General features: G+C 33.2%; 1 protein-coding gene across 13 annotated transcripts in view; it reads left to right on the forward strand.

Moving 5' to 3' along the window:
• Positions 1 to 17,977, forward strand: part of LOC101901314 (pneumococcal serine-rich repeat protein) — a 520,206-nt gene that overhangs the window by 470,171 nt on the left and 32,058 nt on the right. For 8 of the 13 annotated variants that reach the window (XM_059130596.1, XM_059130595.1, XM_059130598.1 and 5 more), the window contains 2 exons: positions 1,758 to 1,778; positions 16,522 to 17,026. In XM_059130596.1, coding sequence (XP_058986579.1) covers positions 1,758 to 1,778; positions 16,522 to 17,026 — 526 coding nt within the window. Of the gene's footprint in view, positions 1 to 1,757; positions 1,779 to 5,762; positions 5,935 to 16,521; positions 17,027 to 17,977 lie in introns of all 13 variants that reach the window. The other 5 variants (XM_059130601.1, XM_059130603.1, XM_059130602.1 and 2 more) reach the window with 1 other exon arrangement.

Genomic DNA, 17,977 nt, shown 5'->3' on the forward strand with positions numbered 1-17,977 from the left:
AATAATAGTTTTAGTTTCGCCCAGAAGTATGCTCATAAAATTGATCAATGATTTTGAAGCCAGACGAGCTAGAAATAGTTAAAATTTTTCCAAACTTAAGTCCACTCGAACTCAACGTAAAACTGTGATTTAGAATAGTTTTTTTTCAGAATATTCTCACTTTTGAAAGAATTTAGATATTTTCGTAATTTTTCTTTGTTGGACAGGAGTTTTCAATATCAAATTTGACATAGATCCAATATGCCACTACCAGCCGATTTTGGAGAGCCTTATGAAGATGTAAGACACATTTTCCCGATAATAAAATCTTAAGGGGAGGACCATTTTCTGCTAAAAATTTTCGATTCGATTTTCTTATAAATTTGCCCATACTAATATTGTTATCACTACTAGATGAATTATGGAAATGGATTACTTCTGCCGGCTATATCTGGATTTTTTATCACATATCTCATATAAAGTGAAGGAAGTAGCCAATTGGAAGTGACAAACCTGGCACGTCGCAATATTTATATCATAAATATTTTAGGGTCGATACGAAATAGACAATATTAACCTATTCCTTCGGAATCTACTCCATAGAAGGTCAACTATTTGAGTAATCATAACAGAAGTCAAAACATTTTTAATTAATCGAACATTGGCTGAGAGTATACAACTGTCGGCAAAACCGATTGATACTTTTTTATTTGTCAGAGTCCTTTTTGCCGGAAGATAACAGTTAAACAGACATATTTATATTGTGTGTGACGCAAGCAAATGTCGTATGTGAAATCTCTTATGAAATTCTTCGGGAAAAGGAAATAGCTTTCAAACCATAGCTTCTTTTTAACTTAGCATATTTTCCAAAAATTTTTCTTATTGGACTTAAGACATTTGCTTGCATCGCACAATGTGAAAATAATGTGATTTTATTCTTAATGTAAATATTTTTTTCTTAAGGAAATCTCTTAAATCTGTGTATTTTTTCAATATGCTATTGGCATGCTATATCTTACAAAAATATACACTCTCTTAAACTTAACATCCTTGTGGAAAACTCCAATCTCCTTCCCGCTACTGAAATTTATGAATGTCTTTTGGTGTTATCATCCATTCCCATTCCATTTGTTTGCCAAGTGCTGTGCATGATGCATAATATAGTATTGAAAAGAAGAACAAAAAAAAAACAATTAAAATAAATCAAATCTCGCATGACTGTGTGTGAAAATGCAAAAACAAAGAAAATACAATTATTGCTATGCCAAACTTGTTGATATAGAAATTTTGTTGATGGTGAACATATTTAGAATAATATACTAAAATAGTTTATTTTTCTCTTTTTTTAACTATTTCTTTATTCCATATCAAACTGTTTTATTGTTTATGGTGATGATGATGATTATGATGATGATGGTAATGATGATGATGTTAAACTGCTTTTGACGCCTGCTGTGCCTGTAATGCCTTTCACAACCATATATTCTTCCACAAATGTACGAAAACATTGGGCCATTGTCTGATGTATTCTTTGACAAATAATATGGCCAACAAAAATACAAAATAATAAAATCAAAAAAAACAAAACGAATTTCAATCTGGATTTACATAAATGTTATCGATCGATCACCATCAATGTCATTATATTCCCCACAACCATATATTCAACCAACCAACCAACCACCACCACTGGTATCCCATGAAAATCTAACGAAAATTCCATTGATTGACAACGAAAAATAAAATTCCTGAAAACGACAACAACAACCACAACACAGTTTGTGTCCAATGGCCCGAAGGTAAGTCTAGAGTTTAGTTGCATTTTGTTATCGTTTCTCTTTTTTTCTTTGTTTTATGGCTTACTCTCTTGTTTTAGTTTGTGTATGTCAATATCGAATTACAAATCCCTATATACATATATAAAATATTTAATAATATTTTATATAACTTTTGAAGCTTTTTTTTTTCAAATAATATCGTTTTAATGCCCATATTTTTTGTTTATTAGAAATTCAAAAGTGTTTTGTTTTCACATTTTGTCGATGAAATATTTACATAGAATAATTTCATATATTTAAAAAAAAGAGATGAAAATAGACGGGAATACAACAACTAAAAGTATATTAAGTTTTATTTTAAAAACATAAACATTACTCAAACATTGCCATGTAATTAAGTTTATAATCGTTTTTTCTTTTCAATAAATTTACAAATGGTTGTATAAATATATATAAATGCATTTTATATTGTATTAATATATGCATAACTTTACACTTAAATACAAAAATATTTATTTTCTCATAAAAAAAAATATATTTATAGAATATAAACAACAACATGTATTTATACAAGTCTTATATTACTACATAAAAATTAATAATAATAATAATAATTAAGACAAATGTAAAAAAACAGTGTATAAAAAAGTATTAAGGTGAGAATACACAGGAGAAGTTTTTTACTGGTTTAATAAATAACTTAAAATAACAAAGCAGCGTAGGGTGAACAAGTGTAAATTTCGGACCGAAATTCAACTAAATCAACAGAATAGAGCTTCGTTCTGTTCTTCTACAAAGAACCCAGCCGCCATCTTAGGCCAGCCAAAAAAAATCTTTTATGTATTCTCACCTTTAGGACTCCTAAGCTACACATATCACTAATAGCGTTGATTTCAAGCAAAAAGATAAATCTTTAGGCAAATTTCTTGATTTCTAAATTGCTAAAACAACCATAATAAAACAAATAATTAAAAGAAGTCAATATATTTTTCCTCTTTCTCCGAAGACAGATTTCAATCTATATACTTTAATTTAGATAATACATTCATTTCGAAAGAAAAAAATCCATCAAAAATCGATCAAATTTCATGGAATATCGACTAACAGGTTAGAACGTATCAATCAAGTTGACCGACAGCTTTGATGTACAATTATCACAGATCGAATATTCCACCTCCGAAATGTAACTTCGAATTCAAATAGAAGCGTTCGGGTGAAAAGTGAAATTGAGTAAAAACAAGTAAAAAAGGCCGGGCCGGGCCGAACTTTGAATACCCTCCACAATTTGTAACGAATTTGGCAATTTTCAAAAAAAAAAAAATAAAATCGTTAAAAATTCTGTTAAAATCTTAAAAATACCGAATGTAGTCGTTATATTAGGGTCTATACGACGACGTGGACCTGTATAGGCAACTTTTGTCATAAGCCAATACAATATTCAAATGCGAAACTTACTCGGAAACTTACTTATCGGTGAATAATGTCTCTAAAATCATCAAAATGCCGAATATCGGGAGGTACCGTTATATGGGGTCTATACGAAGACGTGGACCTGTTAGAGGCTGTAGTATCCATTACGAACTTCAAATACCATATTTGAAACATTTCCAATGAATAATATAGCTAAAATCATCAAAATACCGAATGTAGGGAGGTACCACTATATGGGGGCTATATAAAGACGTTGTTGACCTGCACAGACAATTTTCTGTCATATGCTGTAGTATCCATTACGAACTTTAAATACCAAATTTGCAACAATTCCCGTGAATAATGTCACTTAAATCACAAAAATACCGAAAATAGGGAGGTACCATTATATGGGGACTATACCAAAACGTGAACCTACATGACCCATTTTCAATATCAAAAGTCCTGCAGACATAATATACCTTTGAGTAAAATCTTATCAACCTACTTCATTTCGTTCGGAAGCTAGAGTGAATTCCACAGACATACGGACATTGCTAAATCGACATAGAATTTTATGCTGATGAAGAATATACAGGGTGAGATGAAAAAACTGCAACCAATTTCAGACTGCTGTCATTTCTAAGCCACTCGTCCGACAGCAGTTAAAATTATTCGAGTGACAGCTCATTATATTGTTTACAAGCGTATAAAAGCATTTTGGTGAGAATTTCCCAGAAAAAAAAGTTATTCGTGATGGAATTCAAGCGTGATAGTGTGATTTCTTTATATTTGGTTGGAAAACCACAAGTGGCTATCGTTAAAGCACTCCCGCATTGAAATGTGAATAAATCTTTTATGTCTCGTACCATCGCTCGTTACCGTGATACTGCCCGACTTCAAGGAAGTGGACGGAAGAAAACAGCAACATCAGCAGAAATGGTTCGAAAAGTAAAGAAGCGACTTGATCGAAAATCGCGTCACAGTGGCCGAAAATGGCTCGTGAGCTGAACATATCGTAATATTCCATTCGGCTAATATTGAAAAATGAGCTCGAGGTAAAGCCATTAAAATTCCAAAAAGTGCAAGAACTTACACCGCAACGAAAGTTTATTTGCCAAGGAGGTCAGCTGAAAATGTGCACCTTCGGTTGGCCACCAGAACTCAAGCGCCGTCCATGGTGATGGTGTGGGCCACCATAACAGACGAAGGTCGCTCTCCGCTCGTATTAATCGACCGTGGCATCAGAATAAATGCCGAATATTATCGCGAAAATATTCTGGAAGGTGTATTAAAGCCTTGGGCACGCAATAATTTTGGCCGCAGGCCTTAGACATTCCAACAGAACTCAGCACGCTCCACCCAAGAATGGTTAAAAAATTAGGTTCCTCGCTTCATTTCCAGTGTACAATGGCCACCAAAATTTTCGGATACCAATCCGTTGGAATATTGTGTCTGGAGTATTTTGGAAAGCAAGGGCCTCAAGCAAGCGCTTCGCCGGGAATGGGCCAACATTCGGGTAGAGTGTGACGGTTTCATTGGCCGTTTGAAGGCCATAATTCGTGTCAAAGGTGACCAATTCGAACAAATCTAAACTTATTCTAAAATTTGATGCTATTTCTGAAATTTTTTGGTTTCATTCAATAAAATTTAAAAATAAATGTAAAAATTATGGCGTTTGACTTTGTTGCAGTTTTTTTATCTCACCCTGTATATTCTTTGCGGGGACGGTCAACAATTTGAATAATCATAACAAAAGTCAAAATATATTAAAATAATCGATATTAGCTGAGGGTATTCAAACCGACAGTCGGCAAAACTGCTTTTTAACTTGTTTTTTTTTTTTAACTTTATGTCCCCGATTATCTTCAAACTTCACACATTTTATTAGTTATATGTATTAAAAATCCAGGGTGACATCACCTCCATAAATCAAACTGAAATTTAGTGCGATAAAGGTATGGGAAATACCTTGCATACCTTCCAGTACCTCCACCAAAAAAAAAAAAGAAAATAATTAACGATTTTTTATAACATACGGGGAAATACAGCTCTCTCCAAAGCCTACTCCTATACGTTCTAATTTGTTTGTTTTCAAACTGACCGACTATTTTAAATCTAATGTAGATTATATTTTATGACCTTCGACATCTACCAAAAAAAAAAAATATTCTCTTGAGAAAGTGCAACGTATCCATCCATCCAAGTATTAGAAACCTGAATTTTGTATTTTTTTTTTAATTTCTGCATTAATTCATGTCTTTTTGTTTATATTTTTGCCTCTATTGACACAATTCATAAAAAGATTTTTTAAAAAAATAATATTTATCTTTAAAGAGATTTATCTAACTTGAATTTGAGCCCTAAGTACAGTGTAGATGTCCTTTAATGAATGAAGTAAAAAATATTTATTTATTAAAAATGTAATCAGAATCATTGTAAATTATTATGAATGTATTTGTGGAAGTTAACATTTTTTATAGCATATATTTAGGCTATTTAACTATTTCATTTCATTTTGCATATTTGATAACGTTGCCCATAATTTCAATAACTGCACAATCAATCCGACCATCCATCTCCTATTTGCTAAAGGTTACCGATTGCCTGTGGCTACGTGGCCATTCATTGGTGCCCCTGTGGGTGTGGGTGCGGCGCCATTAACACCGGTGCCAACGGGAGCGGCACCAGCAACAGCCACTGCAATAGCAGCACCAGCACCTCCCACGTCCATTGTCTTAGCACGGCCGTCAACACAACGACGAAGGTATTTTTGCAAACGAATATTAATAATTCAGTAAAACAAAAATTAAAAAAAAAAAACAACATTTATTGAGGCTTAAAAGCACAATTCATCCCAAGGAAAGAAACGAAAAAAAAAGACGAATGAAACATTAAAAATGATCCTTGACAAAAGAAATTTTAAACTAAACATTTAGAATGTCAATTGTGTCTGCATTACTATTTATTATGAGCCCGTATCAGCCCGCCCCTCTATTGTTAATTAAATTAAAAATATTCTAACATTTTTTCATGTATTTTTAGTATTTGAAATAAATTTATAATATTATTGTATTGAAAATCAAAATGTTTCCACAGAGAAATCTACTCAAGTGTTTAGTTATTATTTTGGTTCTTGTTGGATTTGATTTGAATCAGGCATTTAATTAAAACATAAAGACAACTTTGAGCAGATTTATGTTATTTTGAAATTCATATTTATGTGTTATGATATACAGATGTATGTATTAGGCTTTCGGTTTAAATATGCATTTGAAAATCTCTAAGTATTACAATTTATTGACTATCATGTATGTAAACTATATGCTGAATAATTGCCTTCTATTTGTCGTTTAATGTTTACTTGTTTTTATTTTTATTAATTATTCTTATAGTATAATATATAAAAGTTATATATTTTTTCTTAATATGTGGAGCAAAGAATGTGCTTTATGTTAATTGTGTTCACCTGCCTGTTGTACATTTGTATATAGATCGCATTATGTTATTTTCTTGCAAAGTATGGTTACTTTCTATAAAAAATTTTAATTACAAAAATAAAGTATGGAGAAAATACTTCTTATACCCTACAACACTATTTGTTGGGGGTATTATAAGTTTGATTGGGCCAAAAATTATGTAACACTTCGAAACATTGGACCCCGACATAGTAAATTATATGTATGTCTCTTCCTATCTCAGCAAGCTGAGTCGATCTAGCTATGTATGTCCATCCGTACGTCTGTCCATTATAATTTGTAATCACGCTACAGATCGGGCAATTATGGCCCGATCCTCACGCAATTGATGGTGGAAGTGGGGATAGAGTCAGAATAGAAGCCTATTGTTTTTGAAGATGATTGCAAAATATTTGGGTGTTAAAATGGACCAAAAACAGAAAAATTTCTTGATTTTTCTATTTCTCTACAGGCCACAATTATAAACCAATTGACGCCGAATTTTACATGACGTTAGAGTTTAGGGTTGGGCAGAAGCCTACCAATATGTACTGTCATAGGACAATATTTAGCGTGTAAAATAAAGTATAATTTTTAAGTTAAAAAATACGAAAATTTCGCCTAAATCGCGAATATTTTTAATCCCTGCCAAATCAGAAATACAATAAAAGATCACTTCTGACCATTGCAGAGAAGCCTAGATACAGGCTGAGATAAAAAAAACTTCAACAAAGTCAAACGTCATAATTTTTACATTCTTTTTTTTAAATTTATTGAATAAAAACAAAAAATGTCGGAAATAGCATCAACATTTTAGAATAACTTTAGATTTGATCGGCACGAATTATGGGCTTTGGCACGAATTATGGCCTTCAAACGGCCAATGAAACCGTCACACTCTACCCGAATGTTGCTCTGCGGTGTTTTGGCCCATTCCCGGCGAAGCACTTGCTTGAGGTAATCGACACTTTGGTATTTTTTAGTGCCAACCTTGCTTTTCAAAATACTCCAGACACAATAGTCCAACGGATTGGTATCCGAGATATTGGTGGCCATTGTGCGCTAGAAATGAAGCGAGGAGCCTCATTTTGTAAACATTCTTGGTTGGCGCGTGCTGAGTGCGATGGTGTTGAGTCCTGTTGGAATGTCCAAGGTCTGCGGCCAAAATGTGTGCGTGCCCAAGGCTTTAATACACCCTCCAGAATATTTTCGCGATAATATTCGGCATTTATTATGATGCCACGGTCGATTAATACGAGCGGAGAGCGACCATCGGCTCACATGGCGTCTCACACCATCACCAATATAATGAGCTGTCACTGGAATAATTTTAACAGCTGTCGGACGAGTGCCTTAGAAATGACAGCAATCTGAAGTTTGTTGCAGTTTTTTCATCTCATCCTGTATATTCATAATTAGCATAAAATTCTAAGTCGATTTAAAGATGAACGCCTGTCTGTCTGATGTAGAGCTTAAAAATTTGCAGAACAATTTGTATTGTGTCTGGGATGGTTGGTATTGAAAATGAGCTATATCGGTCTAGGTTTTGGTATAATCGCCATATAATTGTATCTCCCGATCTTCGGTATTTTAATGATTTTCGCTACATTTTTCCACGGAATTGTCTAAAAATTGGTATTTGTAGGTCATAATGGGTTCTAGCTCCGGTGGCGAAACATTTTATCTATAGGTCCACGTTTTTGTATAGCCCCTACATAATGGTGTCTGCCGATATTCGCTATTTTAATGACTTTCGCTACATTTTTTTACGAATTTGTCTAAAAATTGGTATTTGTAGATCATAATGGGTTCTAGCTCCGGCGGCAGAACATTGAATATTTAGGCCCACGTTTTCCTATGACGCACATATAACGATAACCACTGATATTCGGTATTTTGATAATCCTAGTCACTTTTTTCCACGAAATTATTTCAAATTTGGTATTTAAGAAGAGATGGTAGATGACAATCCTTGAAGTATAAATTATCTAAAATAAAGAGGTGCCCGTTTTGGTATGGCCCCCAAACATGGCTTTTTTGAAAAGCTTAACAGTATTATCCACTAACTTAACTTACGTCATCAGAGTGATCCATATCTTCCAGACATTGTATGTCAACGTGTGACATTGTATGTCAACGTCTTAAAAAAAAGAAAAATATATGTTATATAACTCCTCAAAATCTTAATTTGAAGGCTAAAAAAGGCTACAGCAACATCCACCCTCCAATTGTTCATAAAAAACATGTTTATTTGCCATATTTTATTTGTTTAGAAATATATTTCCAATACTTACTTCTAATGATTTTTTTTTTTGGTCAAAATAAACTATTAATTCTTATTTAAGTAAACAGATTTTATAAACAATTTAATGTTTAGAATTTTATTTATTTTATTGTTATTATTATTCCAAATTCAATCATGTATCAATTTATTGGGACATATGTCATATGAACGCAGCCAATCGCAAGGTCCTTTTTTAAAAACAAATAAATTTTATTTCGTTTCTTTTTTGATGTGACTATTGTAATTATTTGATTTACCGATATGTTTATGTATGTGTGTATCCTTGTTATTACAATTTTTTTACAATAAAATATTTTATGTCTGTGTGTGTGCCTTGTACATAATCTTAAATAAGGCATGTTTTGGGCGAACCCTAATTTATTCACATTAATTATAGTGCAAAACTAAATTGTAAAATTTACAAATAGCCATTAGGGCATCGTTAAATATTTGCTGTAGTTTGTATATTATGCAGAGCAACACACCCATGCCCTGCCGTCTATTCATATAAATTGCGTAATGGTGCAGTAGAAGGTACGTAACCTGAATTGGCATGGAATTGACCCGCGTACGCCATATACTGTGAGGTCCATTGGTTTGCCATTATTACCATGCAGAAAACTAATTTCAATTAAATATTTTGAAAAAAAAAAACTGAAATCCCATTACAATGAAATCAAATACAATGATAGTAAATTTAATTGGTATTCCAAAAAAGAACTCCATCGAAAAAGCCATGGTCGAATATGTCATTATAAAAAATATGGAATATAAAAGAGAGCGTACGGTTTTGGCTGGTGCACACCTCTTAATAGTTTTATTAAACGTTGATCGAGTTAAAAGACGGGTCACTTCGCCTGGTTCATCTCCTTCACAACAAAAAATCTAAATCCCAACTCGTAATATCTACCCCTACCCCAGGAAATGCACGTAGAAGTTGGCCTGGACCAGGGCCAACTCCGAAATTCATAACTTTCTGATTTTTATACACTCAGACAAATGGCTAGAGAGGGTATATATGTCATTTGATACGGCCACAATGTGCATCATCGAAATAACTTAGGGTCAAAGTCTCTTTCGACCAAATCCGTTTCAGGACATTTGGAGTGCAATGTCCATCCGTCTGTATGTCCCCCACAAAAGGTCGAAATTATCAAAAAAAAAAAAAAATTACTGCACAGTAAGAGAAGAGATGCCCCGATTTTGCTCCAACTTTGCAAATCCTAATATTTGTATCAATGCTAGGTCAGGTGTGAAAATATACCTCCCCCACAAAGGGTCAAAATTTTGAATAATTATAAATCTTATAAAATCTGAAATAAGAGTGCGATTACAAACATCACAATATTTTTATTACCCCAAGGTCTGGTGTGAAGATGGAATATATCAGTCCACTCTTTCTGGAGCCTCCTCCACAAAGGGTCATAATTTTGAATATCCATTAAGCTAATAAAACGTGAAATCAGCATTCGATTTCATTCAGACTTGGTACATTTCAATATTTTCTCCAAAACAAGATCTGCATAAAGATAGTCAATATCGGACCATTCCTTCTGGTACCTTTCCTACAAAGGGTCAACGTTTGGAATAACCAAAACGATCATAAAATCCGAAATAACCATCCGGTTCTCTTCATATTTCACACATCCCATTATTTCTTCGAAACACAAGATATGCACTGAAAATGGCTTATATCGGTCCACTCCTTCTGGTACCTCCCCCACAAAGGTTCAACATTTTGAATATCCATGAAGCTAATAAAACGTGAAATTAGCATTCGATTTCATTCAGACTTGGTACATTTCAATAGTTCCATCAACACAAGATCTGTCATAAAGATGGTAGAGATCGGATCATTTTTTCTGGTGCCTCCCCCACATGGGGCTCAAGACTTTGAAAAACAAAGCACTCAAAGAAACCGAAATAAGCATCCAACTCTCTTCAAATTTCACACATTTTTGCTAACACAAGATCTGTTGTGAAGATGATATATATCTGCGAATCCCTTCTGGTACCTCACCCACAAATGGTTACAGTTTTCAATTCTTTTGTCATATATTTCTGTCAACCAGAAACCTGAGATGAATTTATGATTTCGCATAAAATTTGATATAAATGTTCGATTTTCTTGTAAGATTGTCCAGACCAATATTTTTATCTGTATTTGATGAAGTATAAGAATGGAATACTTCCGTCGACTTTATGTGGTAACTCACGCACATTTTAAGATTTTCTAAAAATTATCACATATCTCATATAAAGTGAAGTATGTAGACGATATAGTCCGCAATATTTATATCATATTTATTTATGTCCGATACGAAATTGACAATTTTGGCCCATACCTTCGGAACCTACTCCATAGAGGATCAACAATTTGAGCAATCATAACAGAAGTCAAAATATATTTAATTTAAATAATAGAATAATGTCTAAGCGTATACATCTGTCGGCAAAATCGGCTGATACTTTTTAACTTGTTTTTCTACATTTTACCTTTGTCCATGACAAAATCAATTTTTTGTAGAATTTCTCTTTTTTCAAATTCAATTCTAAATTAATTCATTTTTAATTATAATGTTCAAAATTGTATAAAATTGTGGGTAAATAAAGTTATGTTTGTGCAGAACGTAATTGATTGTGTGTTTATGCAATTTGAAATTCAAAATTTCGAGAAAAAAAACAATCACGCACAACATGCAAACAATTGAAATCCTCGCTGAAGAAAAACAGCCTTTAAACATTTATTGTTTATTGCTATTGTAAATAATTAGCATTTACAAACCCGCTGCAATGACCACAAATTGTAGTAATTGTTTTGAAGCACCGCACCAATGTCGACCAGCAAATCAATGCAACTAAATCATTTTCTCTAATTATGTGAATTAGTTGCTAAAAACGGATTTGGCAAATAATCAGTGAATTAATTGCATTTAAATTGCAAATTGACAAAAGAAAATAAAAATTAATTAATTGCAATTGAATGGAAGGATATTTCATGTTTTGTGGTTATTTTTAATCCCAACAGAGATTAAGAATGTGTAATACATTTATGCAAATAATCTATTTTGTGAAATCACAGAGGATGTTAAAGTCATTAACTATGCCGTTATTTCAAACTCTATTCCTCTTGCTAATAAAAAAAAAGGTAACCAAAACTTTAGCTTGTAATCCCAATTTAACGAGTCTCGGCAGATTTTGTCTTTTTTACCCGCGAGTGACACACTCACTCGCGTGAAGAGTAGGAGTTTTACACAAAGTTTACTCGGCACTCTTCTGTTTTACGTGAGAGATTTCACGAGTTCTCCTCTTTGAAAAAATAACGGAGGGAGCCAAATCTTCAAAATTTCAAATCGAAAGTTGGTTAAAACTTTTGATTTTGAATGCATATTCGCTCCGACTTCAGACCGAAAGTGATTGAAGTGTTGTCGGACTAAAGTGTCAGATGGAGGTCTTGTAGTTTTAGCCGACTTTCGGACCGAACTCGCAGCGATATTCAGAGGAAATTTGGATGAGAAATTATTTGCTTTCCTTCAACAATACAAACATTTCCATTGCTTCCCCGACGGCAAGACAACAATTACGCTCTTATTTCATCCACAATGGCACGAAAACTCTCTCAGATAGACAGAGAATCGCAATCCACTTATTTCCTTTTCTGCTTGTTTACTACAGACATTACCACACAAGTAGAAGAGAAAAAACTTCACTACAAGAAAAAAAAAATGTTTGCTACTACACAAATATACAGGGTGAGATAAAAAACTGCAACAAAGTCAAACGCCATAATTTTTACGTTTTTTTTTTTTAATTTTATTGAATGAAAGTACGAAATGGTCACCTTTGGCATGAATTATGGCCTTCAAACGGCGTCACACGCTTCCCTAGTGTTGCTCTGCGGTATTTTGGCCCATTACCGGCGAATCGCTTGATTAAGGTGATCGACACTTTGGTATTTTTTAGTCCCAACCTTGCTTTCCAAAATACTCCAGACATAATATTCCAACGGATTGGTATCCGGAGATTTGGGTGAGCGCGAAACATCATTGTGTAACCATTCTTGGCTGGCGCGTACTAAGCGTGATGGTGCTGAATTCTGTTGGAATGTCCAAGGTCTGCGGCCAAAATTTGTGCGTGCCCAAGGCTTTAATACACCCTCCAGAATATTTTGAGGTGTCACTGGAATAATTTGAACAGCTGTCGGATGAGTGGCTTACAAATGACAGTAGTCTGAAGTTTGAATATTTATGAAATTAAATGGTCGGATCAAAATCTCATATTTTCTATTGTAAAAAAAAATTCAATATATATTTATACATATACATATATAATGAAAATTTTATTACAAGTTCATTTAAACGCTTCGCTAAATAGAAAATATGAGATTTCGATTCGACTGTTTAATTTCATAAATATTTATGAAATTAACGTTTAACGTTTGCATTAAAAACGTTCGCAAATATTACAAAACAAATAATTGCATTTCCTATGAACTCAATTCCAATTTATTTAAAAATACAATATTACTCAAGTGGTTAAAACCTTTTCGATAACCATTTATAAACTACAATTAAGTTCATATGAGAATATATATATAAATTAAGTTTTATGTAATTATCGTTAATATATTTGTAAATTTTAATGAAAAATATTCCACAAATACCAATATATAAAAAATATGTATATAGTTGAGCATCCCGTTAAACATAGTTTAAGTTTAATCGCAATGTGTGTGTGTTAACTTTTTGGAATGTTATTTACATATGTATAGGTATTTACATATTTAAATAGGTAAATATTCTTAAAATTTTTTTATTTTTAAATAATGGTTTAAGTTCGCTATGTTAAATTATTTATTTTAAATTTTGTAAAATAACTGTGTTGTTCAGTCATTATATTTATATTTATATTTATATTCCTATTATTTTTCTTTATTTTGTGTTTTTTTTTTTTTCATTACGCATCAATATGTGTCTTTGTGTTCCTGTCAGATTATGTTATTTAATCTTATTTCTCTGTTTAGTTGTATATTATTTCACCATTTGTTTCTTGCCACATGTTCTTCAAGCATAAGCAACATGATATAAATATCTATTTGTTGTAATGAATGAAAATATGAAATTAATTCTGTAAATATTTCTGCAAAATGTCAACACAAAATAAAAATCTGAGAATTTCTATAATTTTGTGTTATATTTATAGTTATTTTCTCTCCATCTAATTGGAAGGCATACTCAACTTTAATTCTAATTTTAGGTGGTATTATTTCCAAACAAAATCGGTTTTTTTGTAAATGTTTTAATCAGATTCCAAATTTAATTGCCTAATTTTCTGGTCTGATTGCGAAGAACTATAGAAAAATTAAAGAAAATAGTGCGTAGAAGGTCATCATTAAAAGCTTTTGATAGTTAGAGACAAGAAGAATATTTCTACTTTGTTGAACTCAGTTGTTTATGTTAATTTCGGCCACCTAAAAATATGCTACAAAAATGCAAAATAAAGTATTTTTGACAGAAATCAGATTTCTATAAAAGATAAAATCTGAATTTAAAATAAAATATTTAAGATTTGAGCTATAAATTTCGATTTCCGCATTTGTTGTGACTCAGAACCTGCAATATAGTACTACATTGTACTAGATTTACAATTTGGTTAAAACCCGTTCCAGTACACGAAACAAGTTTACAGGCAAAACAAAGAGAGCACACACAAATATGACGTTCTCTTTTAATACTTTTTAGTAGAATGGTTGCTAGTTTCTGATTGGCTGAAATGTTGGATTTGAAGGAGTTGAACGTTTCTACTCTTTCTTACTTCCCGTACTTTCTGGACAAATCAGTTCTCTCAAAACTCTCTTTCTTTTAATAGTTTTACCATAAAAAAGTATGTTAACACAAAAGGAGTCGATATAGAATCAGGGTTACTAATGATGCCCGTCTAAATACTCAAATCTCCCTTCTCTATAACTTAGCTATAAAATTCCAAATAGCATAAATCCTGTAAAATTTTGAAGCAACTTGGTTCGGGTATAGTTATGACTCCCATATATATATATTTATATATATATATATATATATATATATATATATATATATATATATATATATATATATATATATATATATATATATATATATATATATACTTATATATGTATATATATACGTTTTAATGCATTTGACATATAGGTCCCCAAAAGCCGTAATATGCATTCTATTCGGCTCAGATTTCCATATAGCTCCCACATACATAATTGGATGATGCGATCATTCTGCGACTAGAATAAATATTAGGTGGAAGAAATTACATACAGCCCTGAATTAACTACGCAAGATTTAAGATATAGCTCCTACATACATAGAGGGTGATTTTTTTTAAGAGCTATAGGATAGTTAAAATCATGAAATTGTGAAAAACGCATTAAATTTTTATTTCAATTGATAGTACAGTCCATATAACTTAATGTTTGGAAATTATTTCTTGTGAATATTGATCGCTACTGCGCCTCAAATGGTCCGTCCGTTTAGTCCAATTTTGGCATATTCTTTCCATCATTTCGACCGGTATCTCACGAATAAATGCCTTAAAGTTTAAGATAGCCCCACAAAGCCAAAACGTCTAAAGGCGTTAAATCGCGCAAACGACCGGTCCCGAACATGAAATAAAACGCTTACCGATTTCGCCTCCCAACAAAAATGGAATATCATTTCATGGTGCGGCCCAATAATAGCACCAGACCATAAACCGACTAAAACTGTAACTTTTTCTGGATGCAATGCTTCTAGCTAATCTTAATTCCAAAATCGAAAATTCAGCTTATTTACGCACTCATTGAGCCAAACTGTTTGACAGTGAAACAAAACACCTTAGAAAGATAGTTCAAATATTTTTTCAACTTTGTCAGAGAATTTCGTTGCAATCTTTAATAATGAAACTATTTGCTAAGAAAAAATATTAATTTCAGCCCATTTTGTTTGGAACTTTATTAAAAAAAAGAAAAACATAAACATATAAAAATAAAAAAAATCAAATAATATAAAAAAACAAAAACTAACCGCATGCCTTTTATGGTATTTTTTTCTTTTCTTTTCAATATACATATACTTTGTTTGGAAAACACCAAAAAACCGGCATTATTTTGCAAAACACACAAACATGCACACTTACAACCAATCTTGTTCGACTACCATCAATATGCGGGGCCGCAATTTTAAACCATTCGTAATACAACACAACAAACAACGTATCAACTATTGAATTCATCCCTTTTATCCAAAAAATCGTTTTGTTTTATGTGCTCTATTGTTTCGTTTTGCTGTGAAAATTTTGCATTTTTCAAATCTTTGATCTCAATGTAATGTCAATGTTTGTTGTTGTAATACTTTCAATTTAACTCCACATTTCTGCTCCCGTCAATATTGCCATACATAAAATTCCCTTTAACTCACTCACACACACTCACTCACACATCCACACAAAACGAACGTTTGGACGAACATGCTCCCCAACAACAATACAATACAACACAAAAAACAACAAATTCAATTTGCAAACGGATACGGAAACAAACAAAAAAAAATTGGACAACGTCAACATGATGGCGCCACTACAGCCGCTGTTGCCGCTGCTGCTATGCGCGGTGTAGCCATACAACGTGGACACGTCGGCATGGTGGGTGCTCCCTTCAATCCAGCCCTGGCTGCAGCAGTTGCCGCTCAACAACAGCAACAACGTCAAGCGGCTGCTGTTGCAGTTGCGGCTGCCCAGCAACAGCATCTTGGTCTACAACAAGCCCTGCAACAGGCCCACCATCAGCAAACTCATCAACAGCCACAGGTTGCCGCAAATGCTGCTGTGGCTGCTAATGCTGCCGCAGCTGCTGCCGTCCTGCAGCCCAGTGCCCAACAGCAGTTACAGTCACTGGCCCAAACGGCCACGGCCGCACCAAATCCCCAGCAATCGGCAATGGCCGCGTATGCCGCACGTTTAGGTACAGCTCAACCGACCACACAACAACAGCAACAATCGGCAGCTGCTGCCTCAATGGCTGCAGCTGCAAATGCTGCCGCAGCGGCTAATGCTGCAGCAGCTGGTACCACACTGCATGGATATGCACCGTAAGTAGTTTGAAAAGTTTTAACGATTTGTTGTTCTTTATTTCTTTTTTGTAACCAATAGAATTTAATTTTTATTATTTTTCACCTGTATCATTTCGTATGAATATGCAAGAGAAAATAGAGAGCGAGAAAAGAAAAATAGAAATAGTTTTTTTTAGCAATGGACACAAGAAATAGCTCAAGAGTAACCCGCAGGCGCAGGAATTTTCAAGTTGGCCTTTATTTATCAATTAATGCACAGCTTTGACAAATTTGCAGCAAAACCAACCTTCGTTAAGTGCCCTTGGTATCTGAAATTGAAATACTTTTTTTATATTGTTAGACTAGGTGTCAAAATATATCTCAATACCTATAGATTCCCTGGGTACAGAAAAAGTCATTTAGGTTTTTGATTTCTTCCCGGAAAATATAGAACCCCCAAAAACATGATTTTGTGTGATTTTTTTCCATAGAATTTTTTTTAATATCGTCATCGTTGTTCGTCGGAGAATTGATTCCCATGTAACACCACCACTTTGCTGTTCCAAAGTCTTACGGGATTTTTTTTTAATAAGTGTATCGGACCGCGAAGTAAAATAGATGACATACTGGCTTTTATCATTGTGAAGAATATTTTGATAGCGGCAGTTCAGAAAATCCATCTAAATGAAATTTGTAGCCGACCAGAAATAAAGGTCAGGGATAGGCGTTCTTAATAGGGCACTGTTCGGTAAATATATGGGATTAACATTCAGTTGTGAATATACAAAGAATTACACGACCCTCATGATGCTGATACCATGACAGCTACAATGCTGGCCATATACAAGTGAGACCGAACTTCCTAACATTATCAGCGGAACTAACGAACTAAGGCCTTTTGCAGTTAAATCTTGGCAAATTCTAAAGGTAAATATTTATTCGTACCTAAATCTGTAAGATTTCAGAAAAAAAAACAGAAAAAAATAAGCT

Source organism: Musca domestica, unplaced genomic scaffold (genome assembly GCF_030504385.1).
Source record: "Musca domestica strain aabys unplaced genomic scaffold, Musca_domestica.polishedcontigs.V.1.1 77, whole genome shotgun sequence".
In the NCBI taxonomy this organism is placed as follows: Eukaryota; Metazoa; Arthropoda; class Insecta; order Diptera; family Muscidae; genus Musca; species Musca domestica.